Raw genomic sequence first — 26,439 nt, 5'->3', positions numbered from 1 at the left:
GTGAGACTGATTCTGAACTCGATGCGATCTCTAAACTGATCTCGAATCCATTTCCGTCCATGAACTGATCCTTAAGCCATGTCAATCCATACTATACCAATTCTAGGAAATTTTGTGGATAGACGTGCCGAGCCTTGGATTCGCCGTAGCAGTTGCGCTGCTGCTGGTCGACATCCAGGGATCGACACTGCGCTCACGCACACTACCACGCCGCACTTAGCGATGCGCCCTAAGGCAGCGGTAATCGCTGATGCGGGCGTGCGTGCGTTTTTTGAAAATTTATGGAATTTGACACCCGCAGCGGGTGACAGTTTGCATCAAAACATAAAATAATCGATACTATCCTCTTATCGATCCTGAAACATTTCCTGACTTAATACCATTCCTGGAAATGATACCGTGCCCAAACCTGATCCTTCTTGCTTTTTTTCCTGTCCAAACATTGCTCTTGTATCTGTCGCGCCCATGAATCGAGCAGCCCGGGACAGGTGCTCCAGGAACCAATACAGTACCTATTTCGATCCTGCTGAACTGATCTCGTTATCATGTTTGTTGGTAAATCATTCCGAGCAGCAGTTTAAAGTTTAAAATGTTTAAAGTATAAATATTAATGAATTCATTTTATCCCTCCGTAATTCTAATTCCGTCAACTCGTACGACTTAACAACATGCCCGTCATGGGATCAAGCCCCAAATGGACCGTGCCGCCATACGTAGAACTGACTATCTGTCCTGCTATGGGGGGTAATCCATAAGTCACTGAAAGCCAACCCCAGAAGTGTTACAGGCAGGACTTGACCGACCTTGGTTGTTGAGCCAAAGAATAATTCTGACCGCGCGGCTACATGAGGTGAAATATACAGCGAAATGAACTATTTGACAGGCGAAATATCTGACAGATAATGCATCACAGCAACCAGCTGATGTGCAATGTAAACAAATAACGTGCACAAAATCGTAACTAAATCCATTGAATAACTTCAATATCCAGTACTTCGTCAATTTTTAGTCAACAGTTCACAATTTCTTCCAATTAGGGAATGTTCTGCTTAAGAAGATATTATTTTTAAGTGAATTTCGAAAGCGAATGTTGTGTCTCCCCCAACCCTTTTGCTGTACCTGTGAGATATTTCGCCTGTCAAATAGTTCATTTCGCTATATATTTCACCTCATGTAGCCGCGCGGTGACAGATTATTCAATAGTAAGTTGAAAAAAGTGTAAATTAATTATGCGGTTTGATTTATATAGCAAATGTATCAACTGAGATCACTTTGAAGCTCATGCTGCACATTAATCGGAATTTAGCTGTTTCAAAAATATTCGCCGCACTGTAGCAATCTCTCAAGCGATGCGATGTTTTTGTTTTGTATGCGATGTTCTGTGTGTTTTCCCAGCTAACATGAAGCAGCGCTATTGTTCGCCGTTATAGTATACAGTCACCGACAAATTTTATTTATAGCATATTATTTATTTCCATTTATATTAAATTTTTATTTATATTCTATACATTTATTTATTTATATTTTATACATTTATAATTTTAATAATTTAGTCAACGAAGTATTTTCGGACCTTAGAAAATTACTTCAATGATAAAGAAAACAATAAAATACTAACAAAGATAAATTTTGAGTCATCTTATTCAACATAATAATGAATAAGTTTAAATTAAAATTAAAAGTTTTAAAACTAGCAAACAACATGTTTTCAAGTTTGAATAACTTTTTACATTTTTATCACATTTCTGTTATTTTATCGAAAATTGTTTTAAATAAGCTCAATCGCAAAACAACGGCACTCACTGTAATAAATTGTTTATCGTTCTTCGAAACAACCCTAAAACACACACACATACACACATGCACGAACACATGTTCACCACTCACAGCAGCATCCGGAGAGTGCGGCCAAGATAAAGAGCGCTAGAGAGCTGCTGCTGCTGCTGCCGCCTATGCCCGGCACTAATGTAAGCAAGAAAAGCCATATCCATATGCGAAACGAATGTTGTTTCCATTTTTAAACACGCATACGCTTGTGTTTCGTTCACTTCCAGCCCAACCGACGGACCGACCGGGATAGCGGACGCCTTTTTATCGCAACCCTCGTATGCGCGCAGGGTAGTTCGATCGACAAGCAGCAACTTCATCAAGATGTCGATCGCGGTACGTTGGGCAAAGCGGCGTGTCTTCGTCACGATCACGATCGTGCTCGTGGTGTACTACTTCCTGTCCGCCTCGTACCAGCCGTACCAGATCAGTACGATCATCCCGCGTACCAAGCCGGAAGACGTGTGGGAGTTTGTGGCTGACTTTAGCCGCATGAAGAAGCTCAACCCAACCATGTACGTATCGAACAACGATGGATTTAAAGGGAAGAAATGTTCGCATTAATGGTGGTGTGTGTGTTTTTTATCATCCCGTTTGCTAGACTAAACTTCCGCATTCTGGCCGATCACGGTAACTTTGAGCATTGGAAATATACAGTCGAGTACGACGAGCGGTTATCGCACTGGCCGCACACGTTCAACACGGCGATCGGGCACTACTCCGTCCGGAAGCTGCCCGAATCGGAAGGTGGACACTATTCCGTTGCCTCCACGCATCGGACATGCTTTCTGTTTGGCCTTTTCTGCTGTAAGTTATTCATTTAGTTAAAAAAGGATCATTCTTCTTATATCTATTTTCCTTCCCCACCATTGCAGTGAACGCGAAAGGCGAGTTTAAGATATCGCGCATCCACCAGGAGGATACGTACTGCGAGGAAACGGTACGCTACCAGTGTCCCTTTTTCTTCGGCCGGTTCTGTCGCCGCGAGGTGGAGTTTCAGCGGCAAGCCATCATGGAGAACCTGCGGTTACAGTTCAAGCAGAAAGCGTTCGGAAAGTGATCGGTCGGTAGGGTGGAAATACGACTTTACATTGAGCGATTAAACAGTAGAGATAAGATTTTTAATAAGACTTAGATAAGACTGCGCGCGTATACGTGGTCAACTGTGCTAAGCGACTTTTTTGAGGTGCTTATTAAACAAGCTTGTAAACTTATTTAGTGTGTTCTTGCCCGTACAAAGAATAAATCATTGCAAAAAGGCTTAAAAACTACAATTTGAAGATCTATCCTTTCTAACACCTCTTCCATCGTTCGATTAGGATATTTCTAACTATTTGTTTTCTTTACCAAGATGAAGAAGGTCAAACTTGCGCCTAAATATCCGTTTCTATCTATTTCTAAAACCTAATTACAATCAAGAAAGATCAAAATATGAACTAATCGAGGTAAAACTGTAAGACTTTGTAGCCTTGAATTGAAAACTTCAAACGAACTTCTTGTCCCACAATGCTGGACACTACAATAAACGTAATTTAGGATGTATTCCGTCATGCGAAAGAAGCGTTGAAACACAACACATCCGAACTCTAAACTCATCGCGATCCTCCCCTCGATCCTCGCATTCGCCGGCTACTGCGCCTACCGCCCTCCGGCTTATCGTCGACAATTTGAAACAGTTCGTCCAACTTTTTCCTCCGCTTCGCATCCCTTACAATGTGAGCTAACGGTTTGGAGCAGCTGCTCCCAGCACTCCCACCCTTCGGTGTCGATCGGCTTGTGGTGGGTGTGTTCTTCCCACTGGCCGGCGAAACCGACGCTGACGTTTGTAGCCGTTTGCCCAACCATCCCCGACCGGGTGAGAGCGCTGAATTCGCCCCAGCGGCTCCTTTCCCACTCGGCGGTGTCGTTTGGCACACCACGGCACGGTTCAGCTTGTCCGCCCTGGTCGGTGTGCCGACCGGTTCCTCCGTCAGACTAATGACACGCTCGCAGCTTTCCTCCACAATCTGCACATCATCATCGTCGCTGGAATCATCCACCAGCGTTAGCGAGGGCACCCCTTCCTCCTCCCCGCGCACCACGATCCGATTGGGAAAGGCATTGTTTTTCGTTATTTCAAACACATTTTCTCCCTCCGCCTGTACGATCGATTCCGCAAAAATGTCCATCGAGGAGAGATTGCCCGTTCCGTCCGGCTGTGAGCTTTGCCCGTCTGCCAGCTGCCCAAACATTAGCTTCGTTATGGGCGTACTGAAGGAGGATGGTCTTCGCAGGGCGATACTAGGCGATGGGGGTCGCCCCGACTTCCCGAGCGGTGCCGATGAGCGCGAGTTTGCCAACAGTTCCATCAGCGACAGGTCGTCATCGTCGGAGAAGGCAGTGTCCGAGTGGAGCGATCGCGTGTCGTGATCGGAATCTTCGAACAGCGGGGGCGATTTGGCACGCGGCGGTGAATCGGACGAGCTGATCACGATCGGTTGCTGCTGCTGTGGCTGCCCGTTCGGTATGCTTTCGACGCTAACGGATGAGCTGGACGAGCGAATCGCTCCCTGCTGGCTGCGGAGGAACTTTTCGAACGGGAATCGGTACCGTTCGGTCGCGAATGCGGCTGGCTGGGAGCGCTGGGACGATGCCAACCCATTGCTGGACAGCTCCTGCCCGAACTGCAAGTAACCCTCGGAATCGGGTGCCGTCTCCGGGATGGTAGAGTTCCCTTCCGAGGGTGTGTCCGAGTCGACGCGCAACACCGGCATCAGTTCTGTGTTGGTTTCGTTCGGCTCAAACAGTGGTTCGCTGCCGGCAAAGTGGATTGGGACCGCCTCATTCTCCCCCACCGGACTGTGATCGGCTGTGGTTTCCGATGCCATCGCTCGGGTTAGCAGTGGAACTGCCAGCAGATCTTCTTCGTTCGTACGCGCTGAATTCACTGTGACCGCTTCCGGTGTCATTGCTCGGGTAAGCGGTGAAACTGTCAGGAGATCTTCTTCGTTTGCGCGCGTTGGTTCGATGCGTTCGGCTGCGGGTTTCAGCTGTGGTGTCTCTTCCACGATGGTTTCCACATTGTTTGCCACACACCACACACCAAAGCGTTCCAGAAACGTTTCCCTACCGATGAGTGGCAGCAGCCGACGATAGTTGCGCACGTGTCTCCGCAACACGAACCGTCTCGTGCACAGGTACACCTTAAATATGCCCCTCTTTGTACGTCGCTTTTGCTGCTGCTCCAGCACGGCTCTCAGGTGGGAGGTATCGCGCGGGTAGCAGAAATCAAGCCGCCTTTGCAACACATCCAACCGGTCGAGCAGGTCCACGGAGCTGACGAAGATGTACCGTTTCACGGCCAGCGAGCGCAGCGTTTCCAGCTGCCGTTCGGTCATAAATTCGCGCGTTTCGTCCACCACCACGTACTGCCAGTCGGTGCCCCGCAGGGCGGACTGTTCTGCCGTCGCGTCGAGATAAGACTTCGGGTGCACGCTAGGGCGCAGCGAGGGTGCCAGCGCATCCAGATGGTACGTCCAGTGGTGTATGCGGTCCGGGGTTGGGCACAGTATCAGCGAACGATCCTCGCCCGCTACCGGGAGGGCCGACAGGAAGGCGACCGTCTGATAGCACTTGCCGAGGCCTGATTCATCGTTCAAGAATATTCCGGTGTACTGCGGAGCGAAAGAAAAGACACGCCGTGAGTCATTGAACTTTGATGTGAAAGCAAGACCATTGTTGTTTACCTCTTGTAGCTGCGCGTACAGAAAACGGACCGCTTCGAGCTGATGGATGGCAAGACGGGACACTACGTCCCGGTGTAAACAATGCTTCCCTGCACCGTCCAGATACAGATGCCCGGAGTCGTTCCAGCGTTGAACCATTGAACGGTGCCGATGGTGGACGGGTTGCTCGTTCCGCGTCAACTCTGTGCCGTACCACCGTAATTGAGTTGATTGGAGAAGCAACTTAAATTCAGCACTGCATTGTGAAATTGGATCTGTTCACCGTTTCACTGGCACACCTTCTTCCCTTTCCGGTCTCTTTAAAACGCGGGAATTCTCCTGCCGCCGACAGCTGTTTTGCTCGCGATGGGGAGATTTGTTTATGTTTACGACAGATCGGTTTTCGTCGAGCGATTTGACGTTTTCAAGTGTAGCGCACAGATTTGCCGGCACTGTACAAACGGATTTTGTGAATTTTTGAATTCAAAGCTCATAATTATATTTTACATTTTCATAAAAATGCATTAAAAAGTTAAATGCTTCTACTAAAAGTGACCTTTCATACAAAATACACCAAGTGTAAATCAGGATTTGTTTTAGATTGTTTGCCGCCACAGGTTCTGGCCGCTTTTATCCTAGCCAGAAACCGTTCTCATCTTAATTTGCCGCTTTTATCCTGGACAACAACACCGCCCCTTTTTGCCGCCATTCGCTGCTCTGCTTTGTATCGAATTAGCCGCTTCATGTTCATTCAATACACACCAAATGCTTCCTTTTATTAAATGCTTTGGTTAGTTTATTAGTCATTTCTGTTGGGAGTTCACTACACTCCAAAATTCTATCTAGTTCTATAAATTAGTTCAGTCAGTTTGAACACGACACATTAATGCTGCCATTCAATTGCGTAAAGCAAGGCACCGATTCCACACCCTCATCGGGAGGCCGTCTATTTGGTTACGCGAACCAGCTCGGCACGTTTGCGCTCCAGCTGATGCTTCTGGTACTTCAGGTCGGCCTCGGTCGTGTTCCAGGCAAGGTACATGTAAACGCTCCACACGACGGCAAGCAGGCAGCGCTCGAGTGTCATGCCGTTGGTGAACCACAGCACAACCGACAGCGCCACAAACGACGGATGGCGGTAGCGCTTGTAGTAGTCCTGCAGATCGCGCGACTTGTACGACATCGGGGGCGCCAAATCGTTGATGTCGTAGTACACGTGCTTCAGCCCGATCAGCTCCGGCAAATCCACCATCAAGCTGCCACCGTACACGACAATCCACGAGAGCACGTGCGATCCGACCAGGAGCCACCAAAGCGTACGGTTCGTTTCCACCTCGAAGAACCACAGCCGATATTGCGTCGAAGGTGTTTGCCAGTTTTTCAACAATAGCTGCAATTGTGAACAATTTTCATTTAGTTGTTCTAGCCGTCCATCGTCATAAACATACTCACCAGCAAACAGTAGGACGATGCAATGTTGTACAGACTTCTTTCGGCCAGTTCAAGACCGATCGCTTTCCAGAGCCGCTTCACCCTCTCAGCCCGCATGCCACTGTGCTGCAACACGAACAGAACCACCCAAATTGTGTTGAAAAACAGAGGAAAAAGTGTGGCCCGCAGCTCGGCACGGGTCGCTGGGAAGGCTTGGGTTGCCGTCGGTTGGGCGCGGCTGGGCGTTGCCAGGAATATGCCCAGCTTGCCCACGGAGTAAAACACAGACATGAAGGAGAGCAGTGAGAGCAGGAAGCAAACGAGTTGCTTGAACGATATCATTTTGCTGCGATCGATTTAAAGGCCGCTTTCTTAACACCTTTTTACTGAGTTTAACGTGAGCGAGCGTGTTGTTTACGTACGGTGCAATTGTTTCTTTTTTTATGTCAACAACGCTACGGAAGAAGAAATAAACCCCTTTTGTATAAACGGAAATTGTCTGTCCAAAAAACTGACAGCCTACCCAAAGAGCAATAAAAAGAGGATATTTTGAAAATATCCCACCACCCGAGGGGAATAATCTAAAAGAGGAAATTGACAGAATTATGTTCTTTATGGATAACTAACATTATAGCACTTTTTTTCAAATCTTTGAAAGTCCTTTATGATTTTAGATTTAAAAAATTATTTCAAATAGAATTAAATAAAAAAAAAGTAAAGATATATATTTAAGGCCCGTACAAACACTCAAGGTTATGTTTTAGACAGAGTTGGCTATAAAAATTTGTAGGAATTATTTGTCGCGAAATTCTTGTTCGCAAAATCCTTCAGTCACATAAATCTTGGTCCCAAAATCTTGATTGCAAATATCCTGATCAAAAAATTCTTGGTCGTATAAATATTGGTCCTTGGTCGAATAAATATTGGTTCTTGGTCGCCAAAAATCCTGGTAGTAAAATCCTTAGTCACAAAGGTTTTGTTCGCATAAGTCTTGGTCGCAATATTCTCAAATAGCCAGAATTGCTTATGCAGCTCATTTTGGTACGCTAAAGATCGCTGCTCTAATTCGCCTTTTGCAGTAGCTAAACAGCATCAAGATAAACAGCATGGGTCTTTCAAACAGCGCCTAAGCAGCTTCCTTATGCTACGGTACTGGGGATTATTTTTCTTTGTGTTTTATTTTCAAGCAAGCGTCATCGATGAAATAAACAACAAGATTTGTTGCGTTCAAACACATATGTATCATTTTAAATCTTTTGTATTGATGAATTACACAAAATTTTACACAATTTACTGATAATTCACAATTACTTCACTCAATATTCATTCTTCAATTAACGAATCTAACTTATGCAGCAGTAATGAGATTATTGCCGGCGTCCGTCTTTGACACTTTGACAAGAGCCAGCTTGTATCGATGTCATGCATTAAAAAGCTATAAAGTTCTACCAAGTTCAGTACCCTTTCTTAACAAGCCTTCAAGTTCCATCATGAACCCTACACATAGTGCTAATCAGCTGCAAAGTTCCAAAGAGTACCATGTGCCTGTTAAAAAGCTCCATAGTTTCGCAAAACACCGTCTATCTCTTAATCAGCCACAAAGTACGACATCGGAACGATTTTTCGTTAAACAGCCCTAAATCAGCTATAAAGTACGAGCTGGCTATTTGGGTTCTTGGTCGCAGAGTTTTTGGACACATAAGTCTTGTTCGGAATATTTTTGGTCGCAGAGTTTTTGGTCACAAAAGTGTTGTTCGCAAAAGACTCGCTCGCAAAAGTCTTGGTCGCAAAAGTATTGGTCGCAATTATCTTAGTCGCAAAAGCATTGGTCGCAAAAGTCTTGGTCACAAAATCCTTGGTTGCGTTTTGATTGATCGCAAAAGTCTTGGTCGAAAAAAACTTGGTCGCAAAAGTCTTGTTCGCAAAACGTCGGTTGCAAAAATATTGGACCTTTGAGTCGTGTTCGCCATAGTCTTGGTCGCAAAATTCTTGGTCGCAAAAGTCTCGGTCGCAATATGCTTGCACACAAAAAGGCTTGTTGCAAAGTTCTTGGTTTTAAAGATCAGTTTCTGTGCAAAATCCTTGAGCGCACAATCATTGGTCGCAATCCTTCATATTCAAAACAAGTCCTCTAACCGTTAATTTAATTTTTCCCGCGTGGCCATTACATAGCCGACGAGCTCCCACCGTGCCGGTAACAGCATTTTTCCCCTCCATGTGTCAAACACATCTGGCAGCATTTTCCCCTTCTCGCTCTCCTTCAAAGAGCCAACCAACACACAAAAAAACAACACGCCGCACACACACAGGCGCCAACCGCCAACAACACGTCAAAAGCATTTTCTCCTGTTTCCGAGAGATTTAGCTTTTTTGTTCGGATTTTTTTGTTTTCTTCCCCCGCTTGATTGGAGTTTGATTTTAACCATCCGCAAACCGGCCGGGAAGATCTTAACGGTCAAACGGATGCGGTAAGTGAACCTCCCTGCTTCGCCGTTGCGGTGCTCCACCATCGACCGGCGGCACTGTTTTCGTGTGCTGGCCGTGTGTGTACCATGCCGGAACGCGAACCGCGCTTCCTCAACAACAAAGGACACTGGAAAAGGTGAGGTGAGGTTGGGCGAGGAGCCAGGCAACCGGGAGCAGTGGAAAGGACGCGTGTGCAGCACAGTTCTTCCTGCTGGATAACGGCTGGAATTGAGTGGCAGGCAGGAGGGAAGCGATAGAAGGCGATTGCTCGAGTGTGTGGCAGCTGCAAACACAAACAACAAGGACATCGTAAAAAAAGGACCGCCAATGAATACCAGCAATTACGAGGAGCTGGGTGTGATTGGTACAGGTGAGGGGAAAGGCCATCCACCTGGCGAGTGCAAACAGGAAAACAATAGCTTTACTTACGTGGGTGCTGTTTTGTTTTTGCAGGAGCTTACGGTACCGTTTACAGGGCACGGGATCTGAAGAATGCTGGTACAATCGTCGCACTGAAGAAGGTGCGCGTCGCACTGACCGAAGATGGCGTCCCGATGTCGACGTTGCGGGAAATTTTCATGCTCAAACAGCTCGACACCTTTGGGCATCCGAATGTGGTGAAGTGAGTATCCCGCTCCTGGACCCAGACCCAGCTCTACAGGTGGTAGTCGGTACAGACGGTCACCTTTCAACTGTTTACATGTGTCCTGTGTATCCTTTCTACTGGAGAAGCTAATCAACGTAACCTGTTTTTTGCATTGCGCAGACTCCTAGATGTGTGTCAAGGGCAACGGCTAGAGCGCGAAGGGCAGTTGGTGCTGTTTCTAGTGTTCGAGCATCTGGATCACGATCTGGATGAGTACATTAAGCGTCTACCACCGAAAGGAATGCCTCCGGCCACTATACAGGTATGACACCATTAAATAGTGGCGCAGAAGCCTCTTTAGCGATTGATGAAGAACCGAAAGTCAATATATTTCTTTAATATTAATATATTGTTCATGGAGGGCTCCGTAAGAGGAAGGGGCCCTTATAGGGCAGAAACCTCGATGAGCGCAAGATTTAAACGAAAGCAAAAACACGAACGCCCCATTGTTCTCCAGGCGCGTTGTCCTCCAGGTTTTCCAGGCAGCATTCCGATACATAATGTGGAGTGATAAAATGTGGCATTTTTGTGGAAGAATGTGAATCTTTTTCCACTGATTTGTTGGAATGCAATTTTTAAGGCTATATTTTGTTTTACTAAAACTTAATCACAGTATTTAAACGAGTTTTTGTTGCGAAAACGTTGAATGCTAAGCCGACTTCACACTATTTTTGATTCATCATTAACGTAAAAGGTATAGTGATTATTTCCCTATTTAAACATGTTTATTTTTTTATGTTTTGATGTGTTCCAGTATTTCAAATTAAAGTAATGTAACATTTTCATAATTAAAAGCTTCATCGTTTTTAAGAATTATTCTCCAACGCATCAGCAGAAAATCCCATGTTCTTCGCGAATGCAATTGTCCGCTAGATGTCGTTTTCTATCCGTCCCGCTCAGTATCATGGCAACAAATGACAGTAGAGCAGTGCAACTGCTGCCTTCTAGATGTGCCCATCTTTAACCGATTCATAGACAGGCGACATATTATACCGTCCACGGCCTGTCCAAAACTCACGAAGTTGAACCGAAGTCATACAAAAATCCCAAAAAAGTCGGGGTGTACTGTGGACGCGTCCACTCCACGTCCAGATAATGATTTTGTGAGAGACTCTCTCCTATCAGCGGATCGCTTATTGACTGGTGGAGTGAGTGAGATAGTGTCTTCGGCTTAATTGCTCCATTTCGTTCATTCGTATTTCACAATATAGAATATTTTCTTCGGTTTTACGCGAAGTCAACCGTGTTAAAATTAAGTTTTTAGTTTTTTTACACTGTCTTCGGATGTTGGCCCTTTTCATGAAGTCCTTGATCGTCCTGGAACCCAGATATTCTATGGATGTGGATCCTTGAATTTCCCTACAGTCTGTGGAAGCAAATTCGGGACATTGATCAATTTCCTTCAAATTTCTTGCTGCAATAATTGAAAAGTCGCCAGGGAGGGAGGTTTGGGCATCCGAAGTATTAGATCCATAGGCAATGGTCGTAAAGGATAAGTGTCGTAAACAATTATTTAATTATTATAGTTATTACACAGTTGCTCATATTCACTCCTTCATTTCTCCACCCCTATAGCGACTATCGCGCGAAATGCTTACCGGCATCGACTTCCTGCACTCGCACCGCATCATCCACCGGGACTTGAAGCCGCAGAATCTCCTCATCTCGAGCGATGGCCACTTGAAGCTGGCCGACTTTGGGCTCGCCAAAACGTACGACTTTGAGATGAAGCTAACGACGGTTGTGGTGACGCTTTGGTACCGTGCTCCGGAAGTCCTGCTTGGCGAAGCGTACAACAGCTCGGTCGACATCTGGAGTGCGGGCTGTATCATTGCGGAAATGTTCCAGCGGCAAGCGTTGTTCCCGGGCACGGCCGAGGGCAATCAGCTGGAACGAATATTCGAGTAAGCGATAGTCCCCCTTTTTGATAATGTAGCTATGATGAAATAATTTCTTAAATTTCAATCTCTCCCCCAGATTAACTGGCCGCCCATCGGAAGCGCAGTGGCCGAGGGGCATTTCGATCGTGCGGGAAAACTTCCGCTCCACCCAGCGGCGGGAACCGCGCGAATTCTGCCCGAAGCTGTGCGACAATGCGAACGATCTCCTAAAGAGCATGCTCGCCTTCAGCCGGCACGAACGTCCGTCCGCAAGGCAGTGCCTTAACCATGCCTACTTCAAACAGGAACCGATGCCGACGTAAGGGGAGCATCGCCTTACCGGTAGGTAAATCGCACTCACACACACACACAAACGCAAACAAACTATCACATGGATAATAATGATAAGGATATACAACGAAACAACAGGCGTAAAATCGACACCGTCAACACAAAAACACCTTCGGGGGGAAGAAGGCAAGAACGCTTCTTCTGCCTACATTACAGTACTAGAGTTAGTGAAATTACCAGTAAACCCGGACTGCCAACGAAATTGTGTACTACTACTACTACAACTACTAGTAGTAGCAACGATCTTATGATATGAATATTTTGGTATTGCTGCCTGTCTCTTTCCCTCCCTCCATACACAGTCACAGCCATCATATTGTTCGTTTATTTTTTTGCTCGATATTGTTAGGTAAGGCAAACAGAGGGAGATAGCAAAAAATGGGGAGAAAGCAGTGGGAAACAAGAAGGAAATCGGAGAAAGGCGTGTAGTTTGGTTAGTGAAAACTTTGGTGTCATTTATTTTTCGCTCATTTTCTTGTTTTGGATTTCAGAGACTTCAGAGATATTGTTTTAAGAAATAGAATTAGTTTTGATTATACTTATTTTCATTTATTATTACCTTTGATAATTATAATAATTGTAATTATAATTTGAACATTACAATTACAATGATTATAATTGTTTGCTAGAATTAGGTCAAGCTGTCGCGCTCTGTGACCCCCCTTATATAAGCTGCTTTAAATTGAACTCGTTCGTTCGTGTTTGCGTGTCTTTTTATACAGTGCCCGCTTTAGCTGTGTAAGGAAAGCGATAGTATACAGTGCAGTGAATTTTATGAATTATTTTAATTATATATGTATACAATAATAAAAAAACGCAGCATTCAAACCAGACACAATCGAACTCTAATAAGAAATGAGAAAAGTGAATGAAAAGAAAAAGCATCATTTCCGGATGTTTAATACCCAAAATACGAACTAAACGAGAGCTCTTGCACCTCTTTTTGTTTGATAGTTTGAACAGATATCCTTTTTGTTTTTATTCATACGTTTTTCTTGTGTGTTTTTTTGTTTGTTTGTTTGTTTTTTGATAATACTCGAAAATACTGATTTCACAGTCGCTTGTGGTACATAGTATATATGATTCCCTCGTTTTATGTTTTTTTTTCTTTTTGCCCACCCTTTATTCTCTTTTAAGTTTAGTTGTTTTTCATTTTGTTGTAGTTTCCACACGCACATACACTCACACACATACGTACACATACAGACATACTCTTCGTGAAACGTGTATTTCCAGGATTTGTGCTTTACTGTTGAGTGTGTTATTTTGCTTGATTAGTGTTATCAATTGTGTTGCCCTTTGGTTAGTCAGTGGGTGGCTTTGTTTTTCGTTTAGCAATGTTTTTTTTTCACTCTTTTATCGCATTGCACAGTATTGATTAGTGTGTTTTTCTTCTTCTATTTAGCCAATCACTTTCACTAATAGTCACACCAATTCAGACAGGGTTTGTTTGGTTTGATTTTAAAAATTAGAACAAGTCTTTCCCGTGTCGTGCGCTTGGTTGCCATCGTTGCCATCTCTAACTTTTCCCACTCTAAAACCCCCCTTTTGGTATTTTTATGTATATATTTATATAATATATATATATAGTGTATTCTTTAATGGTAGTTGTACAACATTCAGTTAAATTCTTTGATTTCCAACAATTAAAATGCATCCCCCTACCACCACCACCACCACCACCAGGAGGAAGGAAAACGGGTTAAACGCAAAAACGCATTTAGCTAATAAACACAGCGGGCTTATAGCGGCCTTTTTTGTAGTTGTTTTGTTTAGTAAAAATATTTGCTGGTGTACAGAAAATATAGTGCAGCAGTTCGAACGGCCATGTTTTTTTCTCTCTCTCTCAAAAAACAATACTTCTTTGGTTTCGTTTGATGTTCGTTTTGTGTTGCTGTGTTTAAGTCTAGCTTATAAATGTTTCCCCAGTAAGAGTAGGAGTTTTCTTTTAATGGAAAAGCTTTCCATTTTCACCCCCTCAATTCCACTCGTTAGTGAAAATACCGGCTTAAAGATGTGTTTCATTTTGATTTTTAACTAAATTTTCTCCCACAGCATTCTATTCCTCTCCGTGAAATAGTTGTACTTGATCTTGTTTTTTTTTTCAGTATTTTTTCAGAATTTTTTCTTTCGAAGCTTCCACAACGAGAGCCACCTCGTTAAGCCGAGCATTAGTAAGAGACTAGGTAGAGAAATAGTATCGTTTAACTAAAGTCGCAAGAAAGATGCAATTATAAAATAGAAAACAGTCGCAGTCGTACAAAAAGGAGGATTCTTTCTATGCAGCATCCTCTCTACGTGATCTATTCTGTGGTGTGTGTGTGCTTATGGGTACACGTACACGGCAGGTGCATTCTACGTAAAGTGCATTCTATTTCCATGATTATGTGGTAGTACAACAACAGCGTACACCCGTTGATGAGGATGATGCTATTAGGAGAGTGGTTGAGCGCTCTGGGGTGAGTTAGATGTTTCTATATAAACCGCTATCGAAATGAGTGAGGAGAAGGTACGAGATCACTATTTTACGTGCTATTGACCTTAAGGAAGATTTCTACGTTTAGTTTCACTAGAAAAAGGCTGCCTAGAGAGTGTATGTTGTACGTTTCTACTGTGATAAACGGTTGCTTTTCTACAAGGTGTTTGTGTGTTTTGTTTTGATAGATCCTAGGTAAATAGTTTGCCGGGGTGGCAATCCGTTGATCGCGTTATGAGTTACATTCGTTTTCTAGCTTTAGACAATGATTCGCGTAATGTAACTGCCCTTACAAAAACAGGAGGAGTTCCAATTTCTATTATTGTTTTTACTTTGATATTACTTTCCCCATCTTCCCTTGCTAACAGGGTTAGGGAACGCACGAGAAGTTGCTGCAAGCGGTTGGAAAATTCAAGTGTATAAAGATTGGTAGTAAAAAAACGCACACACACTCGATCTCTCTGTTAATACAAAAATAGTACACCTGTTTAAGTATATGATTGATGTGTCTTTACTACCTTCGTGCCCTCGTGCACTATCGAATGATAAATGCCATTGAAAAAACGTTAGAGGTACATCGAGAAACGAGACACGCGTATTAGTAGATTTGTCCGCGGTTTTCTGTGTTGATGATCAATGAAGACGTGTTGTGAGAATGATCAGATGATACCCCTTGAGTCTTGCACACCACCTCCTACACTATTCCCTCCCTTTTTTTGCTTTTTGTCGGCAAGGTGTGGATGGTGGTGAGTCAAAGTTGTCTCTGGTTTTAAAGCTTGGCCATTGTAGAAAAGTACGTGCTGTGGGAGGGCGCAGTTCTGTACAGTTTTGCCTAGCCGGGTATGTCATCAGCATGCTATACCCAACAACCAACCAATCAGCAGCGCTCTGGTGCAGCAAAATACACATACACACACTCACATCTATATGTTGGAATTCTTCTACAAAGACACACATACACCTATACATACTCACAGTACGATAAAGATCGGCAACAGCTTTTGCTACATAATTGCCCAATTTTTTGTGTGAGAGAGGCTCTACCATAACTTTAGCTAAAGTGCTTTTTTGTCGTTAACTACACTATTTAGAGTTTTAGCACATCTAAGCTCGACATTTACCGATTTACGCTATAGATAAGGTTCATGTGATGATTGGGAAAAGAAATGAGAGTTTAATCTAACATACCACCGATGCTATTATGGGGCTATTTTGGTTGTGCCACATGATTATGCTGCTACTGAATTGTTAGCTGTGTTCTGTGAAAAAACGTGATATAGCTGTCGTCTACACAGTAATTAAAGTGAAATATCTACTAAATGTGCTTTAAAACACGACTTTCGGTTTCTGCAAGTTATGCGAAAGCTTGGAAAATAGGAGGCAGTGTATAAGAAGTTAGAATAGAATGTGAATTTCTACACACAAAAATCGATCACGAGATGAATCGGATGGATAGCGATTGTTTCTGTTGTTGTAGTTTGTGTGCAATTTTGTATGCGCGCCTTTCGCGAACGGAAAAGCAAACACGCGTGTTTTCTTCAATGCTCCAACACGTTTGCTTCTCTGTTCCGGTGTTGTTCCGGTTCACACCGACTGGCGACTTCCTAGAGTCATTATTCATTCATAAGAAAATATCTGCAGTTTGTGAAAATTTACAGCTTAAAAGTTACGTCCTTCCATTTGCTTTAGTTTCTTTTCCCTTCTCTACCTCTCTTCTACCTTTCGCTCTCTCTCTCTCTCTCTCTCTCTCTCTCTCTCTCTCTCTCTCGTTGGTCATTTACTCGATGAATTTGGAATACAACCCATTCACTCATCAGCGCGATCGTTCATCACCATTCATCATGCAGCTATCATTCAGCGTAGTGTGTCCTATCAGTGTTCATTCGTAGGTTGCTTTACATTTACGTTGGCAAACGCCGTTTTATAGTTTAGTTAGTTTACAGCGCGGTGCAGTGCTGCGCACTGTAGAAGATAGCGACCATCCTTTGATAATGTGTATAATGTTCCTTACAAAGAGTTGTTATGAGTTTGTATAGATAGATGGAATATTGGGTTGGTGGTCATCACCTATAATGGCTCTATAATTAATTGATACTTGATCTCTTCCCCATCCTTATTTCACTGTAATTTGTCTCGCTCTTGCTTTTTTTAATTTAATAAACTGTTCAAATGTTCTGGCCCACGAATGAAAGCATTGGGGGAGGGTATTTTCTTCTTCTCTTTAATTTGGATGCACGAGTTCTGCGCGTTCTGATACATCTGTTACGCTTGTGGGTTTTCTGTTTTCTTTCATGAGATAGTCTTACGTTGTCAATAGTTGTACGTTTTATATCGTTAAAAATACAGGTTTTGTTTTGTGGTTGTTTTTCCCTAGTAGTGTCATTAGTAAGCTAAAGTAGGTATTTATAAAGAGGCATCGGAACACGGGTACGTACACCGATCACCCACTGACTGATACTCACAGTCACACAAACCGTTCGTCTTCTCTTCTCTGCTTCGGGATCTATCTCTTCGTAGTTTGAAAGTTTGAGTTTGACGATCGACATTCAGATTTCGACTCCAGCATGGAGGGGAATGCGGGGGGAACAAGATTTTGTGCTTTTTCAACGTGCTACGCGGGGTATATACATCTAAACTACTGCACAGCGTTCTACTTAAGTAAGGGTTTAGTTTTTGTTTTTGTTAGAAGGCAATGGTTGGCTATCATAGAAACACAAGGAACGATGCGCTAACGATGAGTAATTTGCGATGTGAACGTACAAGTCTTACGAGAGTCTTACTACTGCTGTTCGGGTGCAATCTAACATGTATGTGTGTTTTTTTCATTGTGTATATATATAAATTCTCTACCATATGCGTAAATGTTGCGATCTATCATACCATCACTATCCATGTGGTTACGGGAGTTGCTGAACGATGCTCTGCATCCAGTGTTTTCGTTTCCTGTGTTTGTTTTTTCCTGTGCGTCGTGTATTGTTGAGCTCTAATTTGGATCAAGATCCGTGCAAGCAAAGCATGATCATCCTCCGCAAGGTGCCTCAGAGACTTTAGTTTTGCTTGGGTTGAAGCTTTTCTTCCTTCCTGCGATCAGCATGTAGCATTTTAACCAACGACACGAGCCTTCTGCTTGCGTAGAAAATCCATCGCATTTTTGTCATTGACTCGCCCTTCAAGAATTTGCAGTATCGGATGATCTGAAGGTGGCAGAAAAAAACAGTGAGTATCAAATCGCACGCTAAACCTACTCTCGGATGCTACTTACTTTTATCCTTCATCTCGAGCAGCGGAAGATCGATTTGGGCCAGCCCGTTAAAGTTGTCGATGTTAAAGTTGGTGGCCACTCCCGGGATGTTGTTCAGCGCCAGGAATGCTTCGCCCGCGAAATCGTTTGCCGTCAGCACGTCGTGATCCATCACGGTGAACACGATCATGGCCGCCTCGGTTTGGCACTGTTCCTGGGTGACGGAAAACTCGAAACACTCGTCAAACACCGGGTTGAGCGTTTTCTGTTGAGAAAAGAAGTGTTAGTTACAAAAAATCCATTAAACACTTTCTATCAGTCTTATAATTTCCGGTACATTATCCGTCAACTTGTACGACTTAACAACATGCCCGTCATAGGTTCAATCCCCAAATAGACCGCGCCGCCATACGTAGGACTGACTATCCTGCTATGGGGGGGAATCAATTAGTCACTGAAAGCCAAGCCCACAGGCAGGCCTTGACCGACATCGGTTGTTGAGCCAAAGAAGAAGACAAATAAGATTAATCACATGCCTTTACGTAATATTTCAACGAACTTATTCATTTATAATTTTTCATGGGATTTGCTATTTAGCATTGAAATGCCTTATAAAGGTTTCCTAAGCCGTTCGTTACAAGTACGGTCTAACTGTCCACAAGATCTTAAGAAACTATTTTAATCTGAATATTCGACGCTAAACGATCGTTTTGAATTGTCGATCGATAAGTTAACTCGATAAGCTTGCAATAACTGCCGGCTGTTCTTTTTCTTATTAGAACTGGCAACACTGCCAAACAGCTGTCATCAGGAAATGTAAACAAACAATCGGGGGCCAACAATCAGCTGTTGAAACAGCTGTAATAACCCTTGAATCTTGAACAACAGGTAATAAAAGTTTCATTTTGTGCCACCATTCATCTTTCATCGTTTCAGTTCCCTACCTTATGCACGTTGGTCTGCTGTTCGGAGCAGTGCGAAAACACCCTCCGCGGCAGCAGCTCGATGATCACGAACGGATCGCTGAAACCATTGGGATCGAGCGGGATCACATCCTTCGCGTGCAGTATCTCCACGCAGAGCGAATCGTGGTTGAGGTACGCCTTGACCGAAAGCGACCCCAGCGACGTCTGCCCGATCGTGTTCAGCTGCTCCTGCAGTCGCTGCATGTAGAACAGATCGATCAGATGGTCGGTGTCGGTTTTGTGGTACTGCAGCCGCTGCTCCACCCGCCAGAACGTGTCGCTGTGCAGTATCTCCGGCGGCAGGCCAAGCCCCTCCGCGTTGAAGAACTCCCCGAGCAGCTGCAGCGCTCCGTACATGCGGTCGTGGAAGTTGGTCGGCTTTTCGCCCTCCCCGCCGGCATCCATCTGCTTGGCGAACTCGGTCAGCACGCTGTTCCAGATCAGTGTCATGGCGCGGTAAAAGTTTTGCGACAGCAGCGTCACATTGAGCGTCGCCAGATGCGAATCGAGATACTCGAGCAGCGGCATCACGGCCTGATTGGCGGGCAGCGAATCCGGCGACCAGGCCAGATGAAACACGGACTTTTGCAGCGGGCCCTGCATCGAGGCGGTCAGCTTGGTGAGCACGCGGTCCGCTTTCGCTTCCAGCTGGGCGATCGTGTTGTCGAGCAGGGTTTCCGCATTTTCCGGCAGCTGGTGCGTCTCGGGATGGAACTCGGCCAGCCCACGGCGCACGTACTCGAGATTGTTCACGACCACGCACAGCTCGTCGGTGGAGCGGGGCTGCTGCTGCTGTCCCTGCTTGTTGTCGTAGTAGCCACCGGAGCCACCGTCCGCCAGCCCCTGGTGGATCAGGTCCGAGTACACGTTGGCCGTCGTGCAGACGAGATCGATGATGAGCGTCTCGTAGTGCGCACCGGAGCTGTGGTCGGGCCAGGCTAGGTTTTTCCAAAACTCGCGTATCTGGTAGAAGCAGGAAGCGGTATCGATCGAGGACGTGCTGTGCCGCACGATGCGCTCGCCCTCGCACACCTGATCCACGCTGACGGCCGCCTTGATGCGCTGGATCGCCTTGGTTTTGCTGACGGAAATCCATCGCTGTACGGCGGGCTCGAACCACTCGTGGAAGTTCTGCAGCCCGAGCGGCTTCTCCGGTGGCTGCGGTGTGACGGACAGGTGCGATTTTAGGTTGTGGAACTCCTGCAGGGCGAAGTAGATCTCGAACGGTGCTGTGTCGGGCTCTCGGTCGTGATCGAGTATGGTCCAGTGGTTCACTATCGTGCCGGGTAGTTGGCCACACTCGATCCGGTTGGTGACTTCATCCGAAAGCTGAGAGGCGAAATGAGTTGGTTATGTGTTATGCCATTCAACAAAGTTCATTTTTGTCTCTTTTAGGTTGTCTTAGCGTTAATGGAGGTCATCTGCATACTCACCAATGAATCGAACTGCTTGTAAACGATGCTAAAGTACTGGATGCCGTTGGTCGAATCGAACAGCCCGTGGTAGTACGTAACGCCCAGCTGCAGGTCCGCAATCAGGATCGTCGTGTAGTGCACCAGCGGGTTCGGCGAGCGTTGCGATTCGCGCAGCTGCGCCTGCGACCAGGTAATCGAACCCTTGCGCAACGCACCGACAATCTCGCCCCGCACCCCTTTGCTGAACGGGCTCACCTGGCGGAAGGCGCGCATCGAGCCGAGCAGCCCGAGACAGCGCAGCAGATACTCGAGCCGCACGAGCGACGGTGGATGCAGGGCGGGGAAGATCTCCCGATGCCGGCGCATCTGGCAGAGCGACCGCTCGACGAACCCGTTGAGCGAATCGGCCAGCCACTGTTCCAGCTCGCGCGTCAGCGGTTCGTTGTTGTAGTTGTTGATCCACAGCTTGTCCACCTCGATCAGCTGCCGGTGGATGAACTTGGTGTCGAGCGGTTTCTTGCGATTGATTCGTATGATAGCTACCAATCTGCGGGAGAGAAAGAGCGAACGGAACACACTGAAGGCTAATGCTGGAAGGAGTTAAGGGACGGGTCCTACTTTGCTAACGAAATTTGTAGATCCGATAGATCACTTTGCACAGCCATCTGGTGAAGGATGGTAAGCGACGGGCCGGCCAGCTCGCCGGTCCACTTCCAGGCCGGATCGAACACGGTCAGCTCGTGCATCATGAAGATTGTCTGCAGCCGTTCGAACTTTTTCACCTCGAGCGTGTTGTCCTCCTCGGACGTGCCGCGGTCCTCCCGCGTGGAGAGCCACATCTTCAGCCGGATGCGCCCCTGGACCGAGCTGCGCGAACTGCGTGCCTCCAGCTTGAACCAACCCTCCAGGCCAGTTGAAGGTATATCCTGTGGGCAAACGTTTTTAATGAGTTTCTTTTCAATTTTCTTCCTTGTAGCAAACGACCGGCCACTTACACAGACTGGAATATTGATACAACCGAGGAAGTCGTCCTGCGAGCCTTGCCGTGCCGATTGGCATACCTGTTTGAAAAATCTACCTAAACCCCTAACGCCCCTCACTTCGTTCAGTCGCGATACAGCGTCTAGCACGCTGCTCTCGTCGTCGTGGTCCCATATGTCCAGATGGAGCTGATCCGAATGTATATCGTCGATGTCACTGTCACGGCATAAAAGGAGGCAAAGCAAGGGCATTGAAAACGCGACGAAGCGCACTCAGGTCTGCACACATCGATACTTACAATTTAAACTTCTCGTTCCACTTCGGACACAGCGTGTGCGGTTTGACCGAGGTCGCGCGGATGAATTTGGCCGGCACCGGGCCGACCGAGTCCCGCTGCTGGCGGCCGTCCTTGCGCTTGAAGCTCAGCCGAAAGCTGTGATGCTTGCGCAGCTTGCCGTGCTCGGGCGAATCCAGACTGTCCATGCCGGTGTCGGACAGGGTCCGCGGTGTCATCGGTGGTTGGGGCGAGGGGGGAGGCGGTGTACCGGACGGCTGAATGCCGAGCATGCAGTATGGATCGCTGAAACCTGTATGGGGAGAGAAGCATAAAAACAAGGAGACGACATAAGCCAGAATCAGGCGGCGGATGATGATTTATGAATGTTCAATGGCTCTATTGGAGGGATGGTAATGCGTGAAAGTAATTTATCGCCCCTTCGCAATGCTGCACGCTTAATAAGTATGGAAACAGTTGCGCCACTGTACATGGTTGCTGTGTACAACGAACAACGCCGGAACGAAAAATGGGGGAAAAGTTCGTTCTCCGCAAATCGTTCCACCGTAACTGCGCAATCCATTTATCACCGTTCTTTACCGCTTTACGCCAGACCCGCAAAACTTTCGCATCCACCCGACACACACACACACACACGCACAAAGAAAGAGGTTTTTTGCAGGGGGTGGGGAGGATATAAAATCCTTTTCCATCTCCTTTAGCACGTGTCTTGTGCGGTGTGGTTTTAGGGCGGCGTGACGTTTCAATTACGAAGATGACGATCAGCCGGCAAAAGCCGTCCCCAACCATCTCTTACCGTCCCTTACTACGGTAACACTGTGAGCCGCAAGAGCAAAGGTTGCAAGGCTTTTCGGTTTCGGTTGGTGTGCGTCTCGGTCTCACGGTTTTAAGAACGAAAATATGCAAATTGTGCTTTCATCACATAAACAATCGGCCTCGCCGCTTCAACCGCCAGCGAGGGAGCGCTTGAGCCATTGACATTGGACAGACAGACCGGCTTTTGCGACACTGGCTGCGGATCTTGTCTCTCTTCTCACGCTGGGTAGCTCCCCCTTTTTTTTGGTAAATCATTAAAATTTATCACCTTGGGGATAGGTTTCGTGTGAAATCGACCAAAGTTTAGCGGCTATGCTATCCTTCCCCACCGTTGTCAATCCGTTCTGGGGCATCTTTTTCGGGGTGAAAATTCAAGGGGAGTCCATTTCCAAAGAATTGGTCCCACCATTGAAGATGTTGCGAAAGATAATATGCGCTCGCGGTTTCGGGAACGGCGCTATAAGGCGTTATAATAATTGGCCGTTTTTGGCTGTTTGTTTCGGTGCAAAAGGTTGATGGTTGGACGTTATTGCAACTTATTGCGTCCTTCCGGCGGGGTTTGAAGGTGGGTGTTTAATTTGCATTTTGGAGAGCAGGGGCGGTTGGAAAATGACGTCGCAAAAGGGGTGTATTGTGTGTTGCTGTGTGGATTAGTATGTAACAGCCTTATCAATGCTGTTTAGCGTTCCCAGATATGGGCACCGATATTAGCGCAACGGGCCGCTCCAATCAACCAATATTGTTCCCGTGTTTGGTGCCCTCAAGAGGGCCCATGCAATATCGGATCGCAGCACGCTCCACGCTCCACGCTGGGTTATTAATTATGCCGTAGAATATGCGTCCATTGCCATTTGGGGCGCTGTATGATGCGTTGCGCTCTATCCGGTATAAAGGCTACGAAACCACAGACACTCACAAAACGCTAGAGCTACAGCACAGAGCAGAGCGATGGAGCGCTTTTCGAGCAGTGCGGAACGTTCCGCAATCCATTCCAATTATGTGCTGCCAGGGAGAAGCACACAGCCCCGTGGGGAAACGGTACCTGCCATGGATGGATAAAATAAAAGCAAAAGCCCCCCCCCCCCTTTACTGAGTCACCAGCGCGAGCGTTATGGATCTCCGTGTCCCTCGTGGCACAACAACAAAAAGCCTATCGATGATATTGCTTGAAGTGCTTCCCGATGCCTCCGGTGTATCGGGTGCTTCCACTAGATACATCGTTAGAGAGGCATCCCTGGCATCACAGTTAATAAAAGAGCTCGCTACGCTTATCGGATTCGCCAAAACGGTGGCCACACGGCGCAAACACGGGGCGGAAGCTTCGCGGGCAACGGCAGAAGCGTTACTTTGTGCGTTCAATGATGAGCTTCCAAGCTGCTGCAGCAGCACCGATACCGGTTGGGGCCGAACGATGGCCAGGTGTTGAAGTGTATTGGCTTGATTGTATTGTAAACGTCAATCTACGGACTCTATCGGGCCGTTTCCTTCGCTTTCACGGGCCCAGATACAGGGCCGAGATGGCGGTAGCGACGAACCCGCTGTAACACGGTGTAAGTGTTCTGTTTAGTTTCTTCACTTTCGTTGCGTAGAGGAGCGCGCCGTAGCACGTGCCATTTGGTTACTTTTGATTTGTAGCCTTTCGCGCGTTCCGTGCTGTAAAGGGCGCAAAATGGGGCAAAATGACAGTAGGCAACGGAAACCGGAACGACCGCGAACAATGTGATTGGGAGAAAGGGAAATGCCTTTTGTAAATGGTATTGTTTTGCGTTTTACTCGATTGACGGGCACGGGTTGCCGATTATTTTACCACCATTATTTTACCGCTGACGTTGACGTGACAATATCTGATTGTTTCTATTATGGCGGATGGTTTTGTTCTCGTGATGGTAGAGGAGAATTATTTTAGAACAGAAGAGAAATTCGACAATTTTCTATTGATATTGATTTTGTATTAAAAGGTACATTTTTCTTCTGTTTTGCCTCATTAAAGATTAATATTTAACGCAACGAAGTATGGTACTGAGTGGTGATGGGTAAAGTTGGCCAAAATCCGGAGTCGACTCCGATCCGACTCCGATAAATTCGGAATCGACTCCGGAAGGTAGGTCCGCGCTGCAATATCCGGAGTCGTTCGGATTCGTCCGAAAAGGCTCGGAGTCGTCCGGAATCGCCCGGAGTCGTTTGGAGTCGCCCGGAGTCGTTCGGAGTCGCCCGGAGTCTTCCGGAGTCGTTCGGAATCGTCTGGAGTCGCCCGGAGTCGCCCGGAGTCGGAGTCGTCTGGAGTCGCCTGGAGTCTTTCGGAATCGTCCGGAGTCGTCTGGAGTCATCAAAAAACGGCTGCAGACGGAGTCATCCGGAGTCATCTGGTGTCGGCCGAGGTCGGCTGGTATAGGAAGTGCACGCGCAAAGTGAAAAACAAAAAAAAAAAACACAACGAAAGGAAATGTCAGATCACAAGCACATTAAACCACACGGCTCCTATTGACTCCGACCAACTGCGATTTCGAAAGACTCCGGATGACTCTGGACGACTCCGACGACTCTGGAAGACTCCGAACGACTCGGGACGACTCCGACTCCTGGCGGCTCCGGGTGACTCCGACGACTCCGGACGACTCCGACGACTCCGGACGACTCCGAATCCAGTCGACTCCGGACGACTCCGAACGACTCTGAACGACTCCGGACGACTCTGACTCCGGACGACTCCAGACGACTCCCGACTCCGGCCGACTCCGGACGACTCCAGCCGACTCCGGAAAACTCCGGACGACTCCGACTCCGAACGACTTCGGGCGACTCCAGACGACTCCGAACGACACCGACTCCCGGCGACTCCGGACGACTCCGAACGACTCCGGGCGACTCCAGACGACTCCGAACGACACCGACTCCCGGCGACTCCGGACGACTCCGAACGACTCCGGGCGACTCCGGATGACTCCCGATAGATTTGATGGTTTGTTTGATTGTATTTTGCCGGAGTTTGTACCGGACTAACAACAGTCGGAGTCGGATCCGAGTCGTGGGTGCGCTCCATACAGCACATCACTAGTACTGAGTTGAAATTTAAAGAGGATATTTCTTGCAAAGAATAATGTACTTCAAATTATATTTAGTTTAAATTTAGAGGCAATTGTTTGCCAAAAGGGTAACGTATCGGGTAACTGCACAAAAAATGTATCCTAAACTTCACGGTGAACATCTTGCAAACGGTAGATAAAGCATTATTTCACTGGTTTTTTGTACCGAATTGCTTGACAAATTTTAATCAACAATTATAGTTTGTTTAAGTGCGAATTAAGCTCAACTCGGGCACAAATTCAATAGCTGCAAGGCAGTCAAAAATTCTACTAATAACTTAAAAATGTATTGAACTTTATCGCCTTCTTTAATTTCTTTACCACCATCATGTCTGATGTTAAACTTTCCGTTAAAAGCTCTAAAGCTTTTGAGTTAAAGAAAACCTTGTAAAAGCGTACATGACAGATTGATTAGCAAACATTAACTGATAACTGCTGTCGTATGAGCTGTTTGCTTGACAGAGACGATGCTATTAAAGACAGGAGGTAATGATGCCATCCGTATCATCTTGAGCGCATAAAGCTTCGAGCTTCGACTCAAATTTGATTGATGTTCTAAATAGCTTCATTTAACTTTTGCGATTAAATGATCTTATCTTATGGATTTAAGAGGATACAAAAACACACACATGCACACGCAACCACAATACTGCAATCGAGAAAGCGTTAAGTCATCTCCCCCTGCGGCCCAGTATAGCTAACCTCTCTCCCCTGAACCTCCTTAACCACATACGGGAACGAAGCTCTTGTCATTAAAATGACCTTTTTTGCCACCCATGGTCAGGGTAATTGAACTAAAAAGCCAATCTTTCGGTTCACCCATGTGAAAAGGTAAAAGCAGCAGCAAGGCCCGGAAGTGAGA

The 26,439-nt window shown here is 46.2% G+C and overlaps 5 protein-coding genes across 12 annotated transcripts in view; 2 read left to right on the top strand and 3 right to left on the bottom strand.

Moving 5' to 3' along the window:
- The first annotated feature begins 1,841 nt into the window (after positions 1 to 1,841).
- LOC1276488 (uncharacterized) lies at positions 1,842 to 3,369 on the top strand. Its single transcript, XM_315843.5, has 4 exons — positions 1,842 to 1,967; positions 2,055 to 2,342; positions 2,429 to 2,634; positions 2,703 to 3,369. Exons 2-4 carry the CDS (start codon positions 2,152 to 2,154, stop codon positions 2,885 to 2,887), a joined length of 582 nt encoding a protein of 193 aa, XP_315843.5. The 5' UTR covers positions 1,842 to 1,967; positions 2,055 to 2,151; the 3' UTR covers positions 2,888 to 3,369.
- On the bottom strand, positions 2,927 to 5,932 carry LOC3290062 (uncharacterized). Its single transcript, XM_556492.2, has 2 exons — positions 5,553 to 5,932; positions 2,927 to 5,480 (listed from the first exon to the last, which is right to left on the bottom strand). Exons 1-2 carry the CDS (start codon positions 5,688 to 5,690, stop codon positions 3,420 to 3,422), a joined length of 2,199 nt encoding a protein of 732 aa, XP_556492.2. The 5' UTR covers positions 5,691 to 5,932; the 3' UTR covers positions 2,927 to 3,419.
- A 368-nt stretch (positions 5,933 to 6,300) lies between these two features.
- LOC1276487 (nurim homolog) lies at positions 6,301 to 7,458 on the bottom strand. Its single transcript, XM_315842.5, has 2 exons — positions 6,984 to 7,458; positions 6,301 to 6,921 (listed from the first exon to the last, which is right to left on the bottom strand). Exons 1-2 carry the CDS (start codon positions 7,302 to 7,304, stop codon positions 6,478 to 6,480), a joined length of 765 nt encoding a protein of 254 aa, XP_315842.3. The 5' UTR covers positions 7,305 to 7,458; the 3' UTR covers positions 6,301 to 6,477.
- A 1,766-nt stretch (positions 7,459 to 9,224) lies between these two features.
- Positions 9,225 to 13,138, top strand: LOC1276486 (cyclin-dependent kinase 6). Its single transcript, XM_315841.4, has 5 exons — positions 9,225 to 9,798; positions 9,882 to 10,050; positions 10,195 to 10,336; positions 11,650 to 11,978; positions 12,052 to 13,138. Exons 1-5 carry the CDS (start codon positions 9,756 to 9,758, stop codon positions 12,275 to 12,277), a joined length of 909 nt encoding a protein of 302 aa, XP_315841.3. The 5' UTR covers positions 9,225 to 9,755; the 3' UTR covers positions 12,278 to 13,138.
- Positions 13,139 to 13,705: 567 nt separating this feature from the next.
- LOC1276484 (BAI1-associated protein 3) overlaps positions 13,706 to 26,439 on the bottom strand; it is a 74,115-nt gene continuing 61,381 nt past the window's right edge. For all 8 annotated transcript variants that reach the window (XM_061642329.1, XM_061642334.1, XM_061642335.1 and 5 more), the window contains 7 exons: positions 21,682 to 21,970; positions 21,398 to 21,599; positions 21,021 to 21,328; positions 20,421 to 20,949; positions 18,967 to 20,316; positions 18,044 to 18,287; positions 13,706 to 17,975 (listed from right to left, as the gene is read on the bottom strand). In XM_061642329.1, coding sequence (XP_061498313.1) covers positions 17,884 to 17,975; positions 18,044 to 18,287; positions 18,967 to 20,316; positions 20,421 to 20,949; positions 21,021 to 21,328; positions 21,398 to 21,599; positions 21,682 to 21,970 — 3,014 coding nt within the window. In that variant the 3' untranslated portion in view covers positions 13,706 to 17,883. The remainder of the gene's footprint in view (positions 17,976 to 18,043; positions 18,288 to 18,966; positions 20,317 to 20,420; positions 20,950 to 21,020; positions 21,329 to 21,397; positions 21,600 to 21,681; positions 21,971 to 26,439) is intronic.

This window comes from Anopheles gambiae, chromosome 2, assembly GCF_943734735.2.
Source record: "Anopheles gambiae chromosome 2, idAnoGambNW_F1_1, whole genome shotgun sequence".
Lineage (NCBI taxonomy): Eukaryota > Metazoa > Arthropoda > Insecta > Diptera > Culicidae > Anopheles > Anopheles gambiae.
This window is presented reverse-complemented; position numbering and strand designations above follow the sequence as displayed.

Excerpts from the sequence above, each read along its gene's own strand:
- LOC1276487 (XM_315842.5), bottom strand. The coding sequence starts at position 7,304 with ATGATATCGTTCAAGCAACTCGTTTGCTTCCTGCTCTCACTGCTCTCC. Across the intron at positions 6,922-6,983 it reads CATCGTCCTACTGTTTGCTG|CTATTGTTGAAAAACTGGCA; the intron begins GTGAGTATGTTT and ends TCACAATTGCAG.
- LOC1276488 (XM_315843.5), top strand. The coding sequence starts at position 2,152 with ATGTCGATCGCGGTACGTTGGGCAAAGCGGCGTGTCTTCGTCACGATC. Across the intron at positions 2,343-2,428 it reads AAGAAGCTCAACCCAACCAT|ACTAAACTTCCGCATTCTGG; the intron begins GTACGTATCGAA and ends CCCGTTTGCTAG. Across the intron at positions 2,635-2,702 it reads TCTGTTTGGCCTTTTCTGCT|TGAACGCGAAAGGCGAGTTT; the intron begins GTAAGTTATTCA and ends CCACCATTGCAG.
- LOC3290062 (XM_556492.2), bottom strand. The coding sequence starts at position 5,690 with ATGGTTCAACGCTGGAACGACTCCGGGCATCTGTATCTGGACGGTGCA. Across the intron at positions 5,481-5,552 it reads TGTACGCGCAGCTACAAGAG|TACACCGGAATATTCTTGAA; the intron begins GTAAACAACAAT and ends TTCGCTCCGCAG.
- LOC1276486 (XM_315841.4), top strand. The coding sequence starts at position 9,756 with ATGAATACCAGCAATTACGAGGAGCTGGGTGTGATTGGTACAG. Across the intron at positions 10,051-10,194 it reads GGGCATCCGAATGTGGTGAA|ACTCCTAGATGTGTGTCAAG; the intron begins GTGAGTATCCCG and ends TGCATTGCGCAG. Across the intron at positions 11,979-12,051 it reads CAGCTGGAACGAATATTCGA|ATTAACTGGCCGCCCATCGG; the intron begins GTAAGCGATAGT and ends TCTCTCCCCCAG.